The sequence below is a fragment of the Podarcis erhardii genome, assembly GCF_964252035.2.
Source record: "Podarcis erhardii genome assembly, chromosome: 12".
NCBI lineage: Eukaryota > Metazoa > Chordata > Lepidosauria > Squamata > Lacertidae > Podarcis > Podarcis erhardii.
This window is the reverse complement of record NC_138513.1, coordinates 5,105,708-5,128,763: the sequence shown is the minus strand read 5'-3', so window position 1 is coordinate 5,128,763 and position 23,056 is coordinate 5,105,708. Positions and strand designations below refer to the sequence as shown.

Genomic DNA, 23,056 nt, shown 5'->3' with positions numbered 1-23,056 from the left:
CCTCTACCTTTTGTGGTACTCAAGATGATACATTGTAGTTGGGGCTGGGGGGAAGAAAGGAAGTATTTTTCTTTCAGCGAGAGGAATAGGTAGATTGCTAAATCTCTAGAATCCAGTTTTTCTCCAGGCTTTAACTGTAATATAGTAATAGAGCCCCATCTGTACAATACATTTAAAACAGTACCATGCCACTTTAAACAGTCACAGTTAGGAGACACCCTCACAGAGCTACAATTCCAGGAGGGGTTATCCTCCTTACCGAACAACTCCCAGCACCCTTAAACTACAGCTCCCTGGATTTGTGGGGCGAAACAATGTCTGGTTAAAGTGGCATGATAGTGTTTTAAGCAGATGGAGAACAAGCAGGTAAACAGGCTTTGTGGGTTAGATTTCTCCACCACCCTCTGATCCTAGTGTTGACCCTCTTAGTTGAAAAGCTTAATATCAAATGGGAGTTACGTTTAGGTTGAAGGGTTGTTATTGTTGTTGTTCATAAGTTATTACCTGCCCTGCACTCCAAGGTCCCAGGGCCTGTTACAACAACTCAAACACAATGTTAAAAAAAGTTTGGGAACAGGTTATAATTGCAGAAATAAGGCGGGTTGTAAAAAGCCCTGGTAAAGAGGTGGGTCTTCAGCATTTGCTGAAAGCCCTATAACAAAGGGGCCAGGCACACCCCTGTGGGCAGGGAGCCCTGCTGCTCAGGTGCAGCCACAGATAATGTCCTCTCCCTGGCTGCACACACCTTGAGCTTCTGAATTATCAGCGAAAGAGGCATTTGTCAGGTATGTGGGTCGTTTAGGGCTTCAAACACTATGTGAGCACCTTGAATTGGGCTCAGAAATGAACTGGCAAACAGCGCAGCTGTTTTAAAATATGAGATCTAAATGGAAACCCAGCCAGTAATCTGGAAGGCTGCATTTTGGACCAGTTGAAGTCATCTTCAAGGGCAGCCCCATGTAGAGTAAAGGTAAAGGTAAAGGGACCCAGGACCATTAGGTCCAGTTGCGGACGACTCTGGGGCTGCGGCGATCATCTCGCTTTACTGGCCGAGGGAGCCGGCGTACAGCTTCCGGGTCATGTGGCCAGCATGACTAAGCCGCTTCTGGCGAACCAGAGCAGCACACGGAAACGCCATTTACCTTCCCGCCGGAGCGGTACCTTATTTATCTACTTGCACTTTGACATGCTTTTGAACTGCTAGGTTGGCAGGAGCAGGGACCGAGCAACGGGAGCTCACCCTGTCGCACGGGGATTTGAACTGCCGACCTTCTGATCGGCGAGCCCTAGGCTCTGTGGTTTAACAATCCAATCCAATCTGGAAGTTGCTACAGCATGGGGCATACAAGGGGCTGTAGCCAGCAAACCAACTGGAGCGGGACAAAGGCAGTTCCGACCGAGGCCACCTGAGCCTCCGGTGACTGTGTTGAACCCATGATCACCCGCAAGTTGTAGGCCTAGCTCCTTGCAAAGAAGATCAACCCCATCGAGAACAGCCTGGCTCCCCACCTCCCAGATGTGGGAACTTGGGACACATAATGCCTCTGTCTTTTCAGGATTCAGATTCAGTTTACTGGCCCACATCCAATGGGGGGGCTGGAATTAACAGTATCTATGTTGCTGCAAAGAATCTTGGAGGTGGTTTGCATGGATCTAGCAAGTCATTAGTCGTGGGAGGGAAGGAATAAATCTTGGCAAGCGCAGTGCCAAAAAGCCGAAGCAAAGTGGGGCGAGGGGAGATACCTGAGATGAAGAGTAAGAAATTCCAGCCTTCTCCGCTCTGTGTACATTCCATTGATACTGCAAGTCATTTTGCAGCCTTGAGAACTCTTTCTTCTTTCTCTTCCCCTCCCCACCATCGCATGATCAGCCCATGGTAGGGTTGCTATGCTGGCTCCCAGCTCCCATCGTCCCCAGGCAGCATGGCCAATGGTTAGGGGTGTTGATAGTTGCAGCTCATGTTTCTGTTGGCAATATGTTCATGTATGCAACGATGGCAGCCAGAATATTAGTGACAAGGAACTGGAAAAATGAAGCAATACCTATAATAGCAGAGTGGCAAGCCCTAAGGATAGAATAGCTACAGCTAGCAAAGATGACAGGGAGAGAAAGAGATCGATCGAAACAGAATGTATATAAAGAATGGAGAATATTTAAAGAATACCTAAAAAATTATTGTAACAACAAGAATCTCCTGGCAGAACTAGAGTGAATCTTGTAAATAAAAGGTGGAAATGATATGTTTGGACGTACGGAAATAATTAAGTAAATTTGAGACTGTGCATTATAAAGGAAAGAATAGATAAAGTAAATGAAAATATTTGGAAGTCTTTTTTTAGCTAATTCACAGTAATGTTTTTGTTCCTTTTTGTGAGTTTGTAAATATGATATGGCATTTACATATATGAAATGTATAGTATTATTTTTTCTTTTTCTTTTCTTCTTTATTTTCTCGCTTTGTGTCTTTATTAAATGTCGTTGCATTTTGATATTTTTTAATTCAAATCAATAAAGATTTATTAAATGTGATTGTTGTAGCTTGACAATACCTGGAGGGGCACCAGGATCCCCAGCCCAGTTGCCATATCACTTCTCTGTTTAATGCTGAGAAGATCCCTATGTCGGCCTGTTTCAACAAGTGGCGCATGGTTGGTCTGAAACCAAGGCTGTGGTCTGAAACAAAGACCATGTTCATACCATACATTTAAAGCGCTGTCATACCAGTCATGGCTTTTCCCAAATATTCTGGGAGTTACTGTTTAAGGGATCTGTTTGGAGACCTCTCAGAGCAACAATTCCCAGAGTTCCCTAGGAAGATGGTTAAATCATTCTGGGAATTGTAGCTCTGGGTAGGGGAACAGGGCTCACCTAACAACTTGAAGCACTCTTAACAAACTTCAGCTCCCAGGATACTTTGGGGGAAAACAAAGACTGTTTAAAGTAGTACCATAGTGCTTTAGATGTGTGGTGTGAATGTGGGCCAAGTTGTTCTTCTCTGGATTTTCTTAAAGCTTACTCTTTAGGAAGACTCCTCCAGAGTGGGAGGTTTGGGACAGGAATGCAATATTTCCTCAGCATCTCATCAGGCCTGTCAGCCCAGCTGGCTGTTAAATGGGTGTTTTTGCCCTTTGATGTCGTAGGGTGGGACTTGGCACATCAAAACACGTGTGTAATTGGGGAAGCATTCTTTTGATATCTGCAAGTGAGGGGGTGTGGAATCGTCCTGTATCTTGAGTCCCCATCCTAAACCCAAAAGACTTGTTGAGGAGAGCAGACTCTGAATTTCATGTCCCAGCACAAAGGAGGTGAAAGAGGCAGACCTTGAGCATCTCTGAGATCCATGACTGCTGCTTCCTGGCACTGTGAGGAACAGCTTTTGTAAGGGGGCTGTGGCAGGCCTGGTCCTCCTGAGAACATGGAGATAACCCTGCCCATCTAGTCCAGCATCCAGTTCTCACAGTGGCCAAACCAGATACCTATGTGAAGCTTGCAAGCGGGACCTGAGTTCAACAACACTTTCCCCTCTTGTGATTCCTAGCAGCTGGCCTACTGAGGCATACCGATTATTGTAACTCACTCTACGTGGGGCTGCCCTTGAGACTGACCCAGAAACACCAGCGGGTGCAGAATGTCGCAGCGAGACTCCTTACGGGGACCTCACCGCGGGATCACATTCACCCGGTGCTATACCAGCTGCACTGGCTCCCGGTGGAGTACAGGGTCAGGTTTAAGGTGCTGGTTTTAACCTTTAAAGCCCCATACGGCTTAGGACCCTTGTACCTACGTGACCGCCTCTCCTGGTATGTCCCACAGAGGAACTTACGGTCTTCAAACAAAAACATCTTGGAGGTCCCAGGCCACAGGGAGGTTAGGCTGGCCTTAAGCAGAGCCAGGGTTTTTTCGGTTGTGGCCCCGATCTGGTGGAACGCTCTGTCACAAGAGACTAGGGCCCTGCGGGACTTGACATCTTTCCGCAGGGCCTGCAAGACGGAGCTGTTCCACCAGGCCTTTGGCCGAGGCACAGTCTGACCCCCTCCTTTGGCAGTCCTCATAGGACTCTAGCCCAATGGTTGCCATTAATTTGACTTTGAGTTAATTTTAGAATGAATTGATCCTAGAATGCTGTGTTACTTTTATTGTTGTTAGCTGCTCTGAGCCCAGCTTCAGCTGAGGAGGATGGGATATAAATAAATTATTATGACACAACCTCGATGGCAGAAAGTGAGGAGGAATTAAAGAACCTTTTGTTGAGGGTAAAAGAGGAGAGCGCAAAATATGGTCTGAAGCTCAACATCAAAAAAACGAAGATCATGGCCACTGGTCCCATCACCTCCTGGCAAATAGAAGGGGAAGAAATGGAGGCAGTGAGAGATTTTACTTTCTTGGGCTCCATGATCACTGCAGATGGTGACAGCAGCCACGAAATTAAGAGACGCCTGCTTCTTGGGAGGAAAGCAATGACAAACCTAGACAGCATCTTAAAAAGTAGAGACATCACCTTGCCAACAAAGGTCCGTATAGTAAAAGCTATGGTTTTCCCAGTAGTGATGTATGGAAGTGAGAGCTGGACCATAAAGAAGGCAGATCGCCAAAGAATTGATTCTTTTGAATTCTGGTGCTGGAGGAGACTCTTGAGAGTCCCATGGACTGCAAGAAGAACAAACCGATCCATTCTGAAGGAAATCAGCCCTGAGTGCTCACTGGAAGGACAGATCGTGAAGCTGAGGCTCCAATACTTTGGCCACCTCATGAGAAGAGAAGACTCCCTGGAAAAGACCCTGATGTTGGGAAAGATGGAGGGCACAAGGAGAAGGGGACGACAGAGGACGAGATGGTTGGATAGTGTCTTCGAAGCTACAAACATGAGTCTGACCAAACTGCGGGAGGCAGTGGAAGACAGAAGTGCCTGGCGTGCTCTGGTCCATGGGGTCACGAATAGTCGGACACGACTAAACGACTAAACAACACAACAACAACATTATTATTATTATTATTATTATTATTATTATTATTATTATTATTATTATTATACAGCCTCTGACAATGGAGGTAGAACATAGCCATTGTGCCTATGAGCCAGTGCTAGTCTTATCCACTTTCCCCCTCCCAACCTTTCAGGTCCCCACTGCTGTTGGGGAAAGGCTGTAGTTCACGAGTAGAGCACCTGCTTTTTGCATGCAGTAGTTCTCAAGGTTAAGCCCTGGCATTTCCTGGTGAACTGCTGCCAGTCAGTGTAGACATTGCTGAGCTTGATGGGCCCAGTGGTCTAAGGCAGCCTCCTATATTCCTGTTGGCAAATGATGCTTCTTGCCTGGCCTCTCCCTCTAGGGATGAGGACTTGAGCTTTCCTATCTTCAGTGATTTATCAAGTAAGCTTTCAGCAGCTCTGAGTGACAACAGTTCTTGTTGTACATGGCCAAAGGAGTACATGGCCAAAGCCAGGAGACATCGCACACAGCATACGTCTTTGGATAAAACACCCAGGTCCCTCGCTGTAGCTGGGTCTTCTCTCTCCAGTTTGTTGGCAGGGCTGGAATGCAAATCGGTTGGATTGCTGCAACCAAGAATCTCTTGCGTGATTGAAAAAAGATGCCCCTAGTGACAAATTTGGTTCCCCCTCTTAAATAGGTGCATGCCACAAATTTGTTGAATTCCATCACTCCGGCTTATGCCAGCATGGTGCTTTCCAGGTTTTTTTGACTACAGTTCCTATCATTCCTATCCAGCATGGTGAAGGCTGACTTAATTCTCCAGAACTCCAAGACTGTAGCAGGATGATGCTCCTAATCTTGCAGTGACTGTTTTGCTTGTCTATAATGTCCCCTTGAACTCTGATGATGCCTCTTGCTTCCTAGATCTACAGGCACGTTTAAGTAAATTAACACTTGTTGCTCCTCCCAGTTTTGCTTCTGGCCCCTCCCACACCTGGCATGTGGGCCTTGGAACATTGCTTGGAAGGGAAGGTGGCCCCGGGGCTGGGAAAGGTTTCCCGACCCTTTGATAGAGCAGCTCTTGTCCTGATGAATCTCTGTCTGTCTGAATCCCCTTGAATACCAAAGCAAGGTGCGTGTTGGACACATATTCAGGACACACTGCCGCTCTTGGCATTCCAGATGGGGACTCCGATGAGCTTGTGCCAAAGGGCTCAGCTGGGTCTCTTTTGACACAGTGGCCGCACATGACCCCCCCACCTTCCCCCCATCCTTTTTGTAAATTGCATAAAAGAGTTTTAAGGGATTATATGGGTGCCATGCAGAGGCTGCTCCCAACTAACATCCTAAGCCCTGGGCATGGATCTGGCTTGTAATTCCCGTCCTTGTGAACTCTTTCTAAAAAGGGAAAGTACCTTGGGCCACAAAATATCAAAATTCTGTAGCAAAAGCTTACTGCTTACGTACACAAAACCTTTGTCCGCAGCAACCATGGAGAGTGTTTCCCTCTCTGTCTCTCTTTTGAAGGGGGAGTAATCATTGATTTTGATGTTTCAGATGGTGGCTCAGCTGTGTTGAAGAGTTATTGGGGTTGTTTGAACCCTTTCAAGCACCACAGGATAGCTGGCAAAGAACTACTTGCAATAAATTAGCCCAAAGATCAAAGAGGCGCAGATTAACCTAACGCAGGAAAACCTTTTCTATGTCGAAAGGCTGCAATGCTTTGGGGGTTTGGAGAAATGACTACTAAAGGGGAGGTGGACATGATAAAGGTAAAGGGACCCCTGACCATTAGGTCCATTCGTAGCCGACTCTGGGGTTGCGGCGCTCATCTCGCTTTATTAGCTGAGGGTGCCAGCGCACAGCTTCCGGGTCATGTGGCCAGCATGACTAAGCCGCTTCTGGCGAACCAGAGCAGTGCATGGAAACACCATGTGTATCTGAAGAAGTGTGCATGCACACGAAAGCTCATACCAAGAACTGACTTAGTTGGTCTTTAAGGTGCTACTGGAAGGAATTTGTTTTGTTTTGACTATGGCAGACCAACACGGCTACCTATCTGTAACATGGAAACACCGTTTACCTTCCTGCCAGAGCGGTACCTATTTATCTACTTGCACTAGTGTGCTTTCGAACTGCTAGGTTGGCAGGATCAGGGACCGAGCAACGGGAGCTCACCCCATTGCGGGGATTCGAACCACCGACCTTCTGATCGGCAAGTCCTAGGCTCTGTGGTTTAACCCACAGTGCCACCCGCATCCCTACAACGCCACCCACGTATTAAAATTCTGCATGAACAGGAGAAACTGGATATTCTCCAGTGGTGCTACCCATTGAAGTGGAACGTTGGGAGATTCCAGACACTGCTTCAGCTGCACAGAGTTAAACTATGGAACTCCCTTCCACAGGGGGCTGTCACCGACTTTGGATGGCTTTCAAAGAGGATTAGACAGATCTGTGGAGAAGAAAGCTCTAGATAGCTACTAGCCACAATGGCGATGTTCTGTCTCTGTTGTCAGAGACATTCCGCTTCTGAATACTAGTTGCTGGAAACCCTGGGAGGGGAGAAGGCTCCTGTGCTTGGGCCATAGCTGTCAACGTTTCCCTCCCCCCCCATTCTGAATAGGATTCCTTGCAAGAAAAGGGAAATGTTGACAGCTATGGCTTGGGCCCAGCTTTCCAGGCTTCCCACTGGGGTATCTGGTCGGCCATTGTGAAAACAGGATGCAAGGCTAGACAGGTCTTTGGCCTGATCCAACTCACCTCCTTTGTGAACATGCTGGATCACAGCCTCTTTATGGAACCAAAGACCTCACTTGAGGACCAGAATCCAGCATGACTTCAAGATTCTTGCTCAACATCCTTAGTTCCCGGCAGTTTTAGCCAATCCCTAATTCTGGCACCAGAAGTGACTGTGTGTGTGTGTGTGTGTGTTTCCTCTTTTTAGCACTGGGGAAAAGTACCCAAGCTACTTTACGGCAGCTTTTCCTGACTCTCCAGCTTCCACCCTCCCTGACACCTGGTTAGAGGAGAGCCTGAGCCAGGATCTCGGGTGATTGGCCAGCAATCCTGGTCGCAGTTCCAACAGATGTTTCTGCTGCTTGTGTTCACCTCTTTCCCATACCCCCCACAGCCAGTGCCAGTGCCAGCCTGGTCCCCATCCAGCATGTTGTCACCCGCCACTGGGAACACTGTCCTGGCTACACTTCGCTGCACGTTTTTGTGAGAGAACAGCCGGGCCATGTGTTGCGAAGCAGCTCTGGGAGAAGGAACAGGGAGGGACCCGTGTTCCTGGTGGGCTGGTTTGTTTGTTTTCGAAGGCTTCCTTCCCAAAAATTAGTCGGGCCCTTAAGCTGTGTCCGGATCTGGGTGGGCTGCAGGTACAGGGATATTGGGGAAGGGGAGCTAGCAGGCTGCTCTCCAGAAAGGACTGCTCTGTGGGTGGAATAGATGGTTGAAATATCGTTGCTTTTTTGTGTATGTGAAATATACTCAGAGTCGAGAGTGGATTTCATGCTCTTTATTCAGCTCACAGTGGTGAGGAGGAATGAAAGCTTCCCCAAAGTATCTGCTTTATATACATTATTTACACAATGGGCTGTGCGTGATTGGCTAATTCCGGGAGTCTCCTGTAGGCCAATCAGGTTGTGGATTCACTTCCATCTGGAGCTGGATTGGGTGGCTCCTGTGGACCAGTCATACTGCTGCATTGTTCTAGGACCAATCAGACTGCTGCATTCTGAATCCTATTGTTCTAGGACCAATCAGACTGCTGCATTTTGGATCCTCTTCAACTCAGTACATAACAGTGTGTGTGGCTCCTTAGCACTTCCTGCTTTAGAGAGCTTAAAAACCAGTGTTTCCCAGACTTTTTTGGGCCACTGACCCCTTGGTTCCATAAACTCATCCCTCTACCCTATAAAGAGCGTTGATCAGAATAGCAGCTTGCACGACCTACTAAGGAAGATAAATAAAATGCAAAACAGTAACAAGGAATTGCTCATTTATTAAATCTAATTACAGCTACTTAGTCTAATTGAGTTGACAAAATTGAACTTAATCAGTGGTACCAGCTTTTCAAACTCTGATGGTCATGTGCATTTCCAGTGCCCACAGGTAATCCCATCACTCCCCCAGGGGATAATACTGTCCCCTTTGGGAACCACTGGCTTCTCCCCCTCACCCAACTTTCTTCACTCCAGATGTTTTGCACTATGTTTCCCATCAGCCCCAGCAAGTGCAGCCCACGTCCAGGGATGTTATGGCCAACTACCTCTGGAGTGGGGGTGGTCCCTAGCTTGGGGAAGGCTGATGCAGACATTTCATACTGGGCAATTGGGACTTCACTTCAAGAAGGGGCATGCAAGCTTGAAATCCAGCTTTTAATTTTGAACGAGGTTGGTTTTGAAACGGGGCACGCCATGCAAAACCTTAGTTATGTTAAAGTTGCAACTGTTTTGTGGAGTGCTGCTATACAATAGTCCAACCACTCAAATCCATTCCCTAATCATCTCCCTTTGCACCAGGCTTTTCATCCCCGCAATTGCATTTCATGGCTGCTAAGGATGCTTAGTCCTCACTCGTTCTGCCCGGACACTGAGGTCCAGCACCGAGGGCCTTCTGGCGGTTCCCTTGCTACGAGAAGCCAAGTTACAGGGAACCAGGCAGAGGACCTTCTCGGTGGTGGCCCCCGCCCTTTGGAACGCCCTCCCACCAGATGTCAAAGAGAAAAATAACCACCAAACTTCTAGAAGACATCTGAAGGCAGCCCTGTTTAGGGAAGCTTTTAATGTTTTAATAGGTTATTGTATTTTAGTGTTCTGTTTGAAGCCGCCCAGAGTGGCTGGGGAAACGCAGCCAGATGGGCAGGGTATAAATAATAAATTATTATTATTATTACTGGGTTTTTAAAAACCCGTTTTTCCAAGGGTTTGGTTCATTTTTACTCAAACCTCTGCGTTTCCACAAGCCTGCTGCCGCCTTCCTCTTTATGCATGGATGTTGCTGTTAAGGCTATTTAAGGAATGGCACACACACCTTGGACATTGGAAATGGCAGGAGCGATATTACACACCCCTTGGCATTCACGGATATGGCACTCATGATGACAGGTCGTTGCTTGTGGCCGTGTCGTGTCTGAGCCTCAAGATCACTGACGTGGGTCGCCTTCTTCTCCTCCCCAAAGGTTGACTGGGAATGAACCCCTGACCATCCTCCCTTTGACTTCAGAAATGGAGGAAGCTGCCGTCAAGGCCCATTACAAAGTCTGTGACCGCCTGAAACTGGAGAAGAAGCAGCGGAGGATGTGCCGGCGAGATCCCGGTGTGGCCGAGACCCTGATGGAGGCCATCAGCATGAGCGCCCTCGAGTGCCAGTACCAGTTCCGCTTTGAGCGGTGGAACTGCACCCTTGAGGGGCGCTATCGGGCCAGCCTTCTGAAGAGAGGTGAGCAGTCGGAGGAGGGAGGCCATGGAACGGGAATGGGGGAGCCTCTGGACCTCTCCAGGTGTCTCTTGTCTGGCTCTCAGGGCTTTCACAGCTTGGGAGTTGGTGGTGGGGTGACAGTGAGTGGTCAGAGGGAGAAGAGGGAACAGACTCAGAGGAGGAGATATCAGAAGCTGCAGAGGCAACAGGGCTTAGTGAGCTGGGAGAGTCTGTGGTAGAGAGAAGTGCAGAATCAGAGGGAGAAGCTGAAGCAGGAGGCGGCCAAGAGGCAGAGAGGAGTCCAACTGGTGAGGAATCATGGGTGTCTCCCTCTCCTGCTGCAACAAGCTCCCCTCTCCCTGATCTCCCAGGGGATTAAAGTGTTGAGGAGACGTCACCTGACTCACCATGTTGAGGAACATTGGGAGAACCTACTCTAAGCAAAAGCTGGTTCCTGTTGTGTGCTTGGAGAATACTCTTTTTTCATGATTCTGGTTTTGTCTGCCATTTAGAGGGGGGCAGAAGCTAAACAGTGCATAAACGTCTCACCTTCAATTATTAGAAAACCTATGTTAGTCAGCCTTTTCTAGCTTATGGAATTTCATTTTCAGCAAACACTGTCCTAATGCTTCCGTGCAAACTCTGTGGGCCACAAGGATTATAATAATAATAATTTATTACTTATACCCCGCCCATGTTGCTGGGCCTCCCCAACCACTATGGGCGGCTCCCAACAGAATATTTAAAACGCGATCAAACATTAAAAACTTCCCAAACAGGGCTGCCTTCAGATGTCTTCTAAAAGTCAGATAGATGTTTATTTCCTTGACATCTGATGGGAGGGCGTTCCACAGGGCGGGTGCCACTACCAAGAAGGCCCTCTACCTGGATCCCTGTAACTTCACTTCTTGCAGTGAGGGAACCACTAGAAGGTCCTCAGAGCTGGACCTCAGTGTCTGGGCTGAACGATGGAGGTGGAGATGCTCCTTAGAGACATACAACGAGGATTTTAAAAGATGTAAACCCAAACCCGTGTGTGTGTGTGTGTGTGTGTAGCTCTGTAGGCTTAACTGGTGCCACCCTCCTCTGGGTAACGCTGCCATTGTCCTTTGCAGGTTTCAAGGAGACAGCCTTCCTTTATGCCATCTCTTCAGCAGGACTTACGCATGCCATGGCCAAGGCCTGCAGCGCCGGGCGGATGGAGCGATGCACCTGCGATGAGGCCCCCGACCTAGAGAATCGGGAGGCCTGGCAATGGGGTGGCTGTGGCGACAACCTCAAGTACAGCAACAAGTTTGTCAAAGAATTCCTGGGAAAGAAGTCCAACAAGGACCTGCGAGCCAGGGTGGACTTCCACAACAACCTGGTCGGCATGAAGGTGAGGCTGTGTGAGTGATGGAGGCGATAGTTGTTATTTTTTCCTCTTCTTCTTCTTGATTGATTGGATTTATATACCGCCCTATACCTGGAGGTCTCAGGGCAGAAAGATCAACAGAAAAACTACAATATATATAACCAAAATAAAAACAACAACCCAGTAACTACCCTCCCCCAAGAAAGAGCCACATTTTAAAAGGGCATAGGTTGTCAATCAGATCAACCAAAGGCCTGGTTCTTGCCTGACACCTAAAGGTGTATAAAGAAGGCACCATGCGAACTTCCCTGGGGAGAGCATTCCACAGATGAGGAGCCACTGCAGAGAAGGCCCTGTTCTCATTTTGCCACCCTCCGGACCTCTCGAGGAGGAGGCACATGAAGAAGGGCCTCAGAAGATGATCACAGGGTCTGGGTAGGTTCCTATGGAGAGAGGCAGTCCTTGAGGTATTGTGGTCCTGATACTGCCAACATGGATAGCATTAAAAGAGGATTAGACAAATTCATGGAGGAGAAAGCTATCAATGAATTCTAGCCATGATGGTTTCCAAGGTTGGAAGCAGTAATGCTACTGAATTCCAGTTCCTAGGAATCACAGGTGCTCAAGTCCTGCTTGCAGGTATCTTGTTGGTCAATGTGGCTCTCCCACTCTCTAGACTAGCGGTTCTCAACCTGTGGGTCCCCAGATCTTGTTGGACTACAACTCCCATCATCCCTGAGCTCTGGCCTTGCTAGCTAGGGGTGATGGGAGTTGTAGTTCAACAACATCTGGGGACCCACAGGTTGAGAAAGGCTGCTCTAGACAGAGTTGGCAGGTCAAGTTTTCCACCAAAGGCCAATTCTCCCCTTGACTTTTAGGTGTTAGTTTGTAGAGAACTTAGTAGTGTTCCCAAATGGGATTTCTTGCAGGAAAAGAACAAGCACTATGGAAATCTGTTGCAGTTCAAGTGGGGAGAATGAAAGGGATCGCACTCCAACAACTCGAGAATCTGATCATTCACCTTATTTCCACCCTGGCCCTGCTGTCTAACCCTCCCAAAAAAAAAAAAACGTGGCGTCCTGTATCGGAAAGGCCTTGTTGCCACTTAGGCTTTCGCAACAAGTGCAGTTGCACCCCAAACTTAAAGGCTGCTATAAGCTGGTTGAAGTCACTGAGATTCTGTTTCAGGGCAAACAAAGAGAGCCTCCATTGGGTTGGGGGGGGGGATAAAGGGCAGGGGAACTGATCGTGGTAAGCTGACACTAATAAGATTTGGGTCTGAGCAGTGTGTTAATCAGACCTGAGAAGATTCGCAGGAGTGTTGCTATGGGAACGGCTTTGGGGCGTGGGCACGGATGTCTGCAGCTGAGACAGAGAGCTGTCGGAAATGTTTTGTGCATGCACACTCAGCAGGGCAGATCTAGAATCTGCAGGTTCTTGCAGAACAGAAAAGTTGGCATTTCTGACAAGGATCTTGATTGGCTTTCTGTCCTATTTTTTCCCTTCCTGGCACAGCCTTCCTTGGCTTGGTGTCCTCCTCCAGATAGATAGATAGATAAACTTTATTCGCATTAGCCAACGGCCATAGCTGTCAGCATCGCCCTTGAGCCAGTGTCACCAACTGGACTCATGCACTTCAACCCCGACTGGGCTAGGCGAGCTGGGTAGCACTGCCAGAGACCACCAGGTCAAAGTGCTGTGGACTCACAGCTTAGAGTTGTGAGCACCGGATTCACTTCCACAATACAGTCATCGCACAGCAGAGTATGGCAGAGTCTAGCAGTGTATACACGACTCGGAGAGCAGCTCTGTAGAATATCTTCTTTTATTCTATAACTACAACTATAATACAAAACAATATACAGAGCTAAATAGGTCTAAGCATAAATGAATGCTGCACTGAGCTCTTAGCAGCAACCTTATCTCTACACACGATCTCTAACACTCAGTCTCTCTCTCTCTCCGACACACTGACTGACTTGGTGCAGGAGCTGAATAAGTAGAAAGCAGAACACTGCTCCTTCTCTCTGGAGAATCAGCAGACTCGTCAGGAGATTCTTGGATATACAGTATATACAATTAAAAGGACAACAATGGGTAAAAAAGGCAATCAAATGACCAAGATTATCGTTCAGATAGTGGCCCTTGATCTCATTGCACCCTCGATAAATCTAGCAACCTTTGCTGTTGTTTGATCATTTTGATCTGATAAAAGAAAGAAAAATGTGGCCACAGATGGGTCGCCTGGGATGGTAAATAAGAGTGCTCTGGTCTGGACCACTGGCTGGGATGGATGGGAATTGTGGGCCAAAGCATCTTCGAGATACGGAAGGCTGGCCTCAAAGCTCAGGACTTGTGTGGATGCGGAGCATGTCCTATATGAGGTAGGCTAGGTGAGAAGGGTGACCAGCTCAAGCTCACTTGGTGGGCTTTGTGGCTTCATGTGGATTTGAACTCTGGACTCTCAGGACCAGTTTTGATGCTATTACCCCTATACCATGCTGGTTCCTCCCCACCTAGCTCCTTAACTGTGAAACTACGACCCAGGTGACCCTATACCTGTCACCCCACACTTCTGTGGGAGTATGGCAGGCCGAGGGGGGAGTGGTAGTGTGTACTTTGAGGATTTTGGCTCTTTGTTGGTATTAAAAAGGCAAGTTTGTAGTTCTTAAGCTTACAGAGTGATGCTTCCAAGTGGGCTGGACATCTCTTGGTTAAATTACCAGATTTATGTATGACTAGACTTTCCTTGGGTATCCTGCGTAGCTCCCAGCCTATGACTAGCCAGAGAGACAGATAACAAGCACTCAGTAGAGTTTATTCTAAGTTTCCCTTCAAGATCGACCCTGAATTTGAGCAGTGGTGATTTACAGATGCTTGCTGTATGTGCAGATTAAATTCTAATCTAGGGGTGCAAGAAACAGTCAAAGAAGATATAAAACCTGTCCTAGGCTTTGCTGCCATTCCAGCACAATTCTCCATTCCAAATCTGCTTCCTTAGCCCTGCAGCCGCCATGCTATGGGCCCATGGTGGCTTGGTGAGCCATGCCCTGTTAGCCTCTTGCTCTGCTTAGTTAGTGGCCAGGCCCCATCCCACTTCAAATGTTTATCTGTTAACAAAATTTTCCCTGTTCAAAGAATCCTGGGCATTTTCTCTTGAGGAATTCTCTGGCTCTGTAACTTCACACACAACTACAGTGGTACCTTGGGTTACATACGCTTCAGGTTACATTCGCTTCAGGTTACAGACTCCGTTAACCCAGAAATAGTACCTCGGGTTAAGATATTTGCTTCAGGATGAGAACAGGAATCGTGCTCCGGCGGCAGCAGGAGGCCCCATTAGCTAAAGTGGTGCTTCAGGTTAAGAACAGTTTCAGGTTAAGAACGGACCTCTGGAACAAATTAAGTACATAACCAGAGGTACCACTGTATGACTCCCAGGTGATAATTAGGGAGTCTATGTCAATTTCTCTAAGCTTAAATTTGGTTCTCCACATTAGCATGCAATTTATTTTTTAAGTCCTGAAAATTCACCAGCCTTTGGGTGCAAATTTCTCCTAGAACCACCCGTTGTTTGTAACGTTGCCTAAAACGACCCTTTTGCAAAGCTGTTTCCTGGAATAGAATGCCTTTTTGTAAGTTTTCACTTTTTACCTCACACATACACATTTCTATGGGTGTTACTTGGCTGGAAAGCAACATTGCAAAATTCGGAGAAGTGATCGTTTCCAAGCATGGCTGGTTTTTTTTTTTTTTTTAGTTCTCGTATTGTTTTGGGGAGTGCAGATCTGGTAGGTTTGCCGTTAAAGGTGAGCTGCATCAAATGGTCTTCCCCATCCTTTGTGACGGTTGAGAAATGCGCTCTAGAAATAGGCAGGTCTGTTGGGCCCTCTGAAAGTGTCTTCTCCATTGCCCTGGCTTGGTGGTCTCTCAGCGGTCTGGAATGTTGTGTTTTCCATTACACACACACTTGCTGTGCTTCTGATCGTAATGGCTCTCCTGAGGCTCAGTAGACGGGTTTCTCCCTCCCGACCCTTTGAGCTATTGGCAGGCAGGATTGCTTGCTGCTTTGGGGACAAGGGGAACCTTTTTCCTGACCCCGCGCTGGAGAATTTCTGAGTGACGCAAGTCTTCCAATGCCACGCTTGCCGTCCAGCCCACCCCTTTGCCACCGCTTTAAAAATTTGCTTCCCGTTGAGGATTTCATTTCTCCTTTTTTTCACACCCACCTCTTTGCCCCAGAAGAGTGCAAGAATCGCCCTCTTTGACCCTCTTGCACCCATTTCATGCCTCACTCAAGCGCTTACGATATGACCTCAACGCTGGTGACAAGGCCAGCTTGTCTGGCACAGGGGGTTGAGGTCATTAGCCAGAAGGACTTGGCCAAAGCTCCTTCTTTTTCTTTCTGGGTGAGGGAAAAAAAAAACCAAGCCTAAAAATTCTGCAGCTTATTTTAAAAAAAGAAAATGAAAGCGTCCCCCCCGGCTCCTGCCAGATGCATCCCAGTTCATTCAACTATTCTTGGGAATGGGATAGTGGAGAAAGAAGCAGGAGTGAAAAAACCAAAGACCTCTCTCTCTCTCTCTCTCTCTCCCACCCTCCAGGCCTCCCATGTTCCAAGGTTGCTAGAAGATTTTCATGTATATTAAAAACGAGCTGCTGTATAATTCCAGCAATGCCCCCCCCTTCTCTTCTGCATATGGTACCTTCCCCCTCCCCTGAAAAAAAAACAAAACTCCCCTCTATTGCAATTCTCCCTTTTGTGTCCCATTAATGAAAAGTCAGAGTGTTAGCACACTTGATTTTGTTCCACCAGGCCAGAGTTAAGTGATGTTTTAATTAAATCTGCCTCTCCGCGCCCCCCCCCCCGGCCTCTTGCCCATGTTTCTCAGCAAAGTATCATTAAGCATAACTTTCTGACTACCTCTCCGGAGCGTTGCTAAGTTCCTTAATCCCCCAAAGGGCTGACCCCTTCTTTCTTTCTTTCTCGTTCCCTTCCACTCCACCTCCCCCCCCCCCGGTGAGGTATGTCTGTTCAAGCGTGTCTTACAAATCTGAGGGGCACCATGAAAGGGGAGGCTGTTACCCTGGGCAGGATAATATCCATGTTTGCCCTTCCCAGTCTTGCTGGTTTCATCAGAAGAGGAGGAGGAGTACGAGTAGGAGAGCCTTCTGGTATCAGGCCAAGGGCCCATCTAGTCCAGCTTCCTGTTCTCACAGGGGCTGACCAGATGCCCCTTATGGGAAACCCACAAGCAGGATTCGAACAGAAGGGCCCTCTGCCCTCCTGCGGTTTCCATCAGCTGGTACTCAAAAGCATTGCTGCCTCTGACCGTGGAGGCAGAGCCACTGGCAGCCCTCTCCTCTATGAATTAGTTGAATTGTCTTTGGATTTCATCCAAAGCGTGGGTGCTCCCACAAAAATACTGATTTCTTACACGAGAGGAGCAAGTATTCTAAGAGAATGGAAATCAAATGAATTATACCAGTTAAATGAATAGTCAAGACATTGGGGGCGGGATAACTTTTGAAGCCCTGCTTTTGAGCTTCCCTAGAGACATCTGCTTGGTGACCAGTGCTGGATTTACGTATAAGCTAAACAAGCTTAGGGCCCCACTCTCTTGGGATCCCCCCAAAAAAATTAAAGGAAAAGAAACTGGATATACATTTCCAAAATACAAGATAAAAAACATATAAAATAAAAACCTACATGCAGCAACAGTGTTTTGTGTTGTGTAGGCTCCTGTGATGTAAGTCATGGGCCCCACCTGCTAGCCTGCTCCCTAAAATATCACTGGTTTGCTCATTTCTGTATATAGGGTACCTACATTCTGCACGTGCAAATGGCTTTAGGGAGTGCCTGACGTGCTCTGGTCCATGGGGTCACGAAGAGTCAGACATGACTAAACAACAACAACAACAACCTATTAGGTCCATAAATTGCCATATAGCATATATTCAACACAAAAAACTGCGACAATTTGTTGTTGACAGGGACAGCTGGACATATAAAGGGCCCCATTACCTTCAGTAGCTTAGGGCATGGGTAGGCAAACTAAGGCCCAGGGGCTGAATCTGGCCCAATTGCCTTCTAAATCCAGCCTGCGGATGGTCCGGGAATCATCGTGTTTTTACATTAGAATGTGTGCATCTCTGGGTTATTTGTGGGGCACAGGAATTTGTTCATTTTCCCCCTCCAAAATCTAGTCTGGCCCCCCACAAGGTCTAAGGGACGGTGGACTGGCCCCCTGCTGAAAATGTTTGCTGATCCCTGGCTTAGGGCCTCATCCGGCCCCGTTGGTGACTGTGAGAATAGGATGCTAAACTTAATGGCTCATTGACGTGATCTAGCCAAGGCTATGCTCCTCTTCTCATGTGTAGAGTTCTGGGAACCTCTTGTCAATGTTAACAGAGAACACTTGTCTTCGTAGCTTTTAGAAGCGTTCTTTTTAAAAAGGAAAGAGGGCACAGTTCATTTGCCTGGAAGCCTGAACTCAGTTGCTCCCCACAGCACCATTTTGCTGCCGGCTCGCTTGCCTTGCCCATCATTAACGCTCAGTTCCTTACCTGCAGGTCATCAAAGCTGGGGTCGAGACCACCTGCAAGTGCCACGGCGTCTCTGGATCCTGCACTGTCCGGACGTGCTGGCGGCAGCTCTCCCCCTTCCACGAGATTGGCAAGCAGCTGAAGCAGAGGTACGAGATGGCCCTCAAAGTGGGCAGCACGACCAACGAGGCCACGGGCGAGGGGGACATCTCCCCGCCCAAGAAGTCCATCCCGGGCCATGGTGACCAAATCCCACGGACTACGGACCTCGTCTACATTGACGACTCGCCCAGCTTCTGCCTGGTGAGCCGCTATTCGCCCGGCACATCGGGCAGGAAGTGTTACAAGGACAAGAACTGTGAGAGCATCTGCTGTGGCCGGGGGCACAACACCCAGAGCCGCGTGGTGACCAGACCCTGCCAGTGTCAGGTCCGCTGGTGCTGCTACGTGGAGTGCAAACAGTGTACGCAGAGGGAGGAGGTCTACACGTGCAAGGACTGATGTGGCGCAACAGAGGGGTCTTGCACACCAGCAGATTGCCTTTGCTGATGACGGGAGAGGGCCCACCCAGGGAGGTGAAACAGGGTTTGAAAGGGTGTTTTTCACGGTTGACTTGAGAAGCGATGTGCCGAGATGGTGTAAGCACTTTGTAGGGTACAGGTGACCCCCACCCCACACAACTCTTGCCTTCTTGTTTCCTCGACCTTCTGCCCTCTTCTCTGCAAACCCAGCTGACGCTTCTGGAGACAAGTGCCTGGAGACAAGTGCCTATTGCATGGAGTCCGTATCAATTGTTTGTGTGCTGTTGCGAAAAATGCAACAAAATAATTTGTGGTGACTGAGATGGGATTCCTAGCAGTTTTCCCTCGTCACTGCCCTTCATGAAACCTTGGCTAAATCAGGCATTCTCTTTTGGGTAGAGAACCTTCTGGCCTGTAATCTGGATTGTCCTATGTGTTCCATGACTGCCTTGAGATCCATGGTGAGGAACGGGAAAAAGCACCACCCTGTTTTATGAAGAATTCAATACCAAAAGTGTATCAAGGGGAAGGGGTGTTGATGTCGGACTTCAGCACCTCTTTAAAGGAGGAGAGTCAAGGTTTAAAAAGTTACATACTGGGATCTCCTAAAATAGGATGTTTCAATGTGGCCTGCTTGATGGAAGGCGGTTGTGGTTCCTCAACGTGGAGGGTTTGGTTTGACCACCTCCACTTTGAAGCAGACATTGTGAGATTTCCTTCCAGATGTCAAGACGTCCCATTGCATTGCCCCACTTCAATCCCCCTCTCACTTCTTGTCACCTTCACAATCTACTTTTGTAAATGATGAAAACCACTAGAGGCTTTCTTAAACCTTCCCAGGGACACACCAGCACTCTATAACTCCTTATTATTATTATTGTTTTTATTTTGTACCTCTTATTGCTCCAAAACTCACCCTGTGGATGCTGCCTTAAATTCCTGTACGTATTGAAATCCTAACTTCTGGTCACGCTGTTTAGGCAAGTTGCCTTCCTGGTTTTATGGAGAAACCTTGTTGCCTTATAGGCTGCAATGCTGCTTTGACTTTTCCCCGTAAGCCGTTCTTGACCGGATCGCACAACCCAACTTACTCTACATCTCTTCGGATCTCATTCCAGTTACACTCAACAGCGATAGTGGTTTATAACCGGCACAGATCTCTGTAAAGATCTTTGTAACATTTCCCTCCTTAAGCCGCTAGATTGAGGCATCATGTGTGTTAGAAATCAAATACAACAGCAGTGCAAATACTGGGTTCTGAGTGACTGACTGGCGACCATCAAGAGGGGGAAGGGAAGCCAGAGAAGAACCAACAGCAGTGACCAAAGCCAAAGGGTGGTCTGGGCTACTTGCGATTCTTCCATTGCTTTTTAGAATTGGAACGTTACAAATCTGTTGACTTGGCTGCGACGATTTTCCTCCTTCAACAATACTACTTGGATCAGAAGCGGCTAGCTAACTTCTTGGCAAAGTGCCCACTGTAGGCAGTGATCAGCATTTCTGATTCTCCAGTAGTAGCATTTTTTAAAAAAAACAAAAACTTTTTTTTTTTAAACCTGTTGACCTGGTTTTCAGTGGGGAGCTGGATAAGAAAAAAAAACCTTCTGCATGGTTTCCGTTTGTGTGCCTGGGGCTGTCCAGTCTTCGAAGGATGCCCTCTCTATCTTTTTTTTCCTTTACTGCCGCTTCTCTAAAATAATAATAAAAAATAGTAGCCACTCGCCTCGTATCTAAGCTATATTATTGTGCATCTACTGGGAGGGGATGGATTTGACTGGCTTTTGTATACTGTCAGATTGGAAAACTGATTGAGGGTGGCCAAGAGGCAAGACCTGCTTTTGCTGGTCCAGGATTAGACGGTACTTCTTGTCCATCTTTTGGAAGGCCAGATGAGACCGGTTGCAACAGATGTTGAACCTCAAAGACACCTATTCCCCTCCCTCTCCGCCCTGTTGGCTCTCCATGCAACAGACTCCTCAATCTGAACTCTGTCCTTGGGTGTCACACCAGATGGACCAGTCCTGAAGTTCTGTGCAAATTGGTTTAAGAAAAGGCTGAATAGAAACCTATTATTCAATGTGGATATATATAAATATATATATATATATATATATGCGCTCCTAAATATAAATATGGAACATTTATTTATTAAGCCTTTCAGAAGTACCTTCTTATGGTTTCAATGTGGTATTATGTCCGGTCCTCTCTTGAGCATGCTTGATCTCTCCTCCCCACCTTGTTTTGCACGCACACATAACTTTATCCAAATCATTACTTCTTTGACAAAATTTAAGATGCATGCCGCATGCCACATTCTCCAGGTTTTCTTCTTGTGTGTGGGATCTGGACTACTCAGCTCAGTCCTTGCTCACTGGAAGAATGGATTGCAAATAGGGAGGAAAGTTTAGGCCAGTCCACATTTTTTCAGTGAAGTGACCTGAATTTACACCCCCTGGGTTTGATGTGCGACTTGGAACACAATTTTCCTTTGGATCTTGCCCATCTCCAAATTGAAAAAAATATATATATTTCCAGATGCAAAAATGGGGTAGAACCAAACAGATATAGGGATTGATTCTTAAGAATTTGATATGAGGTAGAGCAGGCATAGGCAAACTCGGCCCTCTAGATGTTTTGGGACTACAACTCCCATGATCCCTAGCTAACAGGACCAGTGGTCAGGGATGGTGGGAATTGTAGTCCCAAAACATCTGGAGGGCCGAGTTTGCCTATGCCTGGACTATGGGTACTGACTCATTCATGCCTGATCTCCCTATGGTACCTTAACTATTACAGTTGAGCTCCATTCTAAGCTGGGGGCAGGCCCAGGCTGAGCTATTTTGCTGCCCCAGGTGAAACCTGTTTGAGTGTGTTGAGGTGGGGAGGGCCACCATTTATGTTTTTCTCCCTAGGGAGTGTTTCCCAACTTGCAATTGGCAAGAACGAGTGTATAATCTGGGAAACTTTTTGCCAAAGACACTGTGACCCCAAAGATCTGTGTTGAAGAGGAAGTGAGGGGATTTCTTCCCCCCATTTCCGAGCCAACAACTTTGCCTGTTGCCTTGTGCAGCCCCCATGATTGGGGTAACCTTGTGCCTTCCTGGGCCTGTCCCCCTTATCAGCTGTAGATGACCTTGCTTTCTGGATCTTTGCCCAGGTTGGCTGACGAAAGGCAGACATCCTTACACACACACACACACACACACACACACACACACACACACACACCAGTTTCTTGCTTTTGCTGGGGTTCCTCTAGAGTGAAACCATCCTGATTAAGACCAGCATGCAATGAATTGGCTTTAAGTTAAGTGGAAGAAGGGGCAGCCCCACCTCAAGTGCCATTGGCTAGGTGATAGTCTTAATGGCTATAGCTCAGTCGCAGAGCCTCCCAGGTTCCGTCCTCAATATCTCCAGGTCAGCCTGGAAAAAGTTCCAGTCTGATACTTGGCAGAGATGCTGCCAGGCAGACAATACCGAGCTAGTTTCACTCAATGGATTGCCACTGGTGATAAACCTAGCTGTAAGGAATCAAACCCTTGTAATGGATGCCACTGCTGTATTTTTCCATGGAGATCTGGCTAAATGTTGTGTTCACCAGAAAGCGCAAGTGTGAATGGGTTTTTCCCATATGGGTAGGATGGCATTGTAACTGACTGTAGCTTTGTTGCAAATATTGATATGCCAGTTTGAATTGGAGTTGGGAACCTGCAAAATGCCTGCATTCTATTGCAAAAAAGTTCTCAAAACGTGGGGGAAACCATCCTGTGCAATTTAAAAAGGAGCTGATCTCTGGGCTCACTTAGGATCACAGCCCTAAATTATATTTCATCTCAAAGTGGGTCAGCCTCTAACTGGGTGGCAAATTTGAGTGTATCGTTAAAGACAACCCTGTGAATTGTTACTCCTCAGTAAGCCCTACTGAGATACTGACACAAGTAAGCGTGCATTGGTTTGCAGCTTCAGGTTAGTAATTTCACCCCCAGTAAAGGGGAAGGAGAAGTTCTGCATTTTCTGCCTCCAACATCAAAATGTCTTAGGCCCCAAATCATGGATGGATTTCCCTTGTGGGTAAAAATGTCTCAACCTTCTGAACTGAGAGCATTGCAATAGTAAAAGGCCAACTTTTTAGGACTTTAGATAGGCAGAATAGTGAAATTGCAGGTGTACATTCAGAGAATGTGGCCCCCAGTTTTTTTGTACATGCTTGTCTTGTTGAAACATTGTCCCAGATTGCACATCACAGTAAACCACAGTCAGCGATTTTGCATGAACACACC

General features: G+C 47.4%; 1 protein-coding gene across 1 annotated transcript in view; it reads left to right on the top strand.

Moving 5' to 3' along the window:
- The window catches only part of WNT9A (Wnt family member 9A), a 55,172-nt gene extending 33,014 nt beyond the window's left edge, over positions 1-22,158 (top strand). The window contains exons 2-4 of the mRNA XM_081834520.1: positions 10,117-10,376; positions 11,471-11,733; positions 18,283-22,158. Of these exons, the coding sequence (XP_081690646.1) occupies positions 10,117-10,376; positions 11,471-11,733; positions 18,283-18,756 (997 nt within the window). The 3' untranslated portion in view covers positions 18,757-22,158. The remainder of the gene's footprint in view (positions 1-10,116; positions 10,377-11,470; positions 11,734-18,282) is intronic.
- Positions 22,159-23,056: the final 898 nt, after the last annotated feature.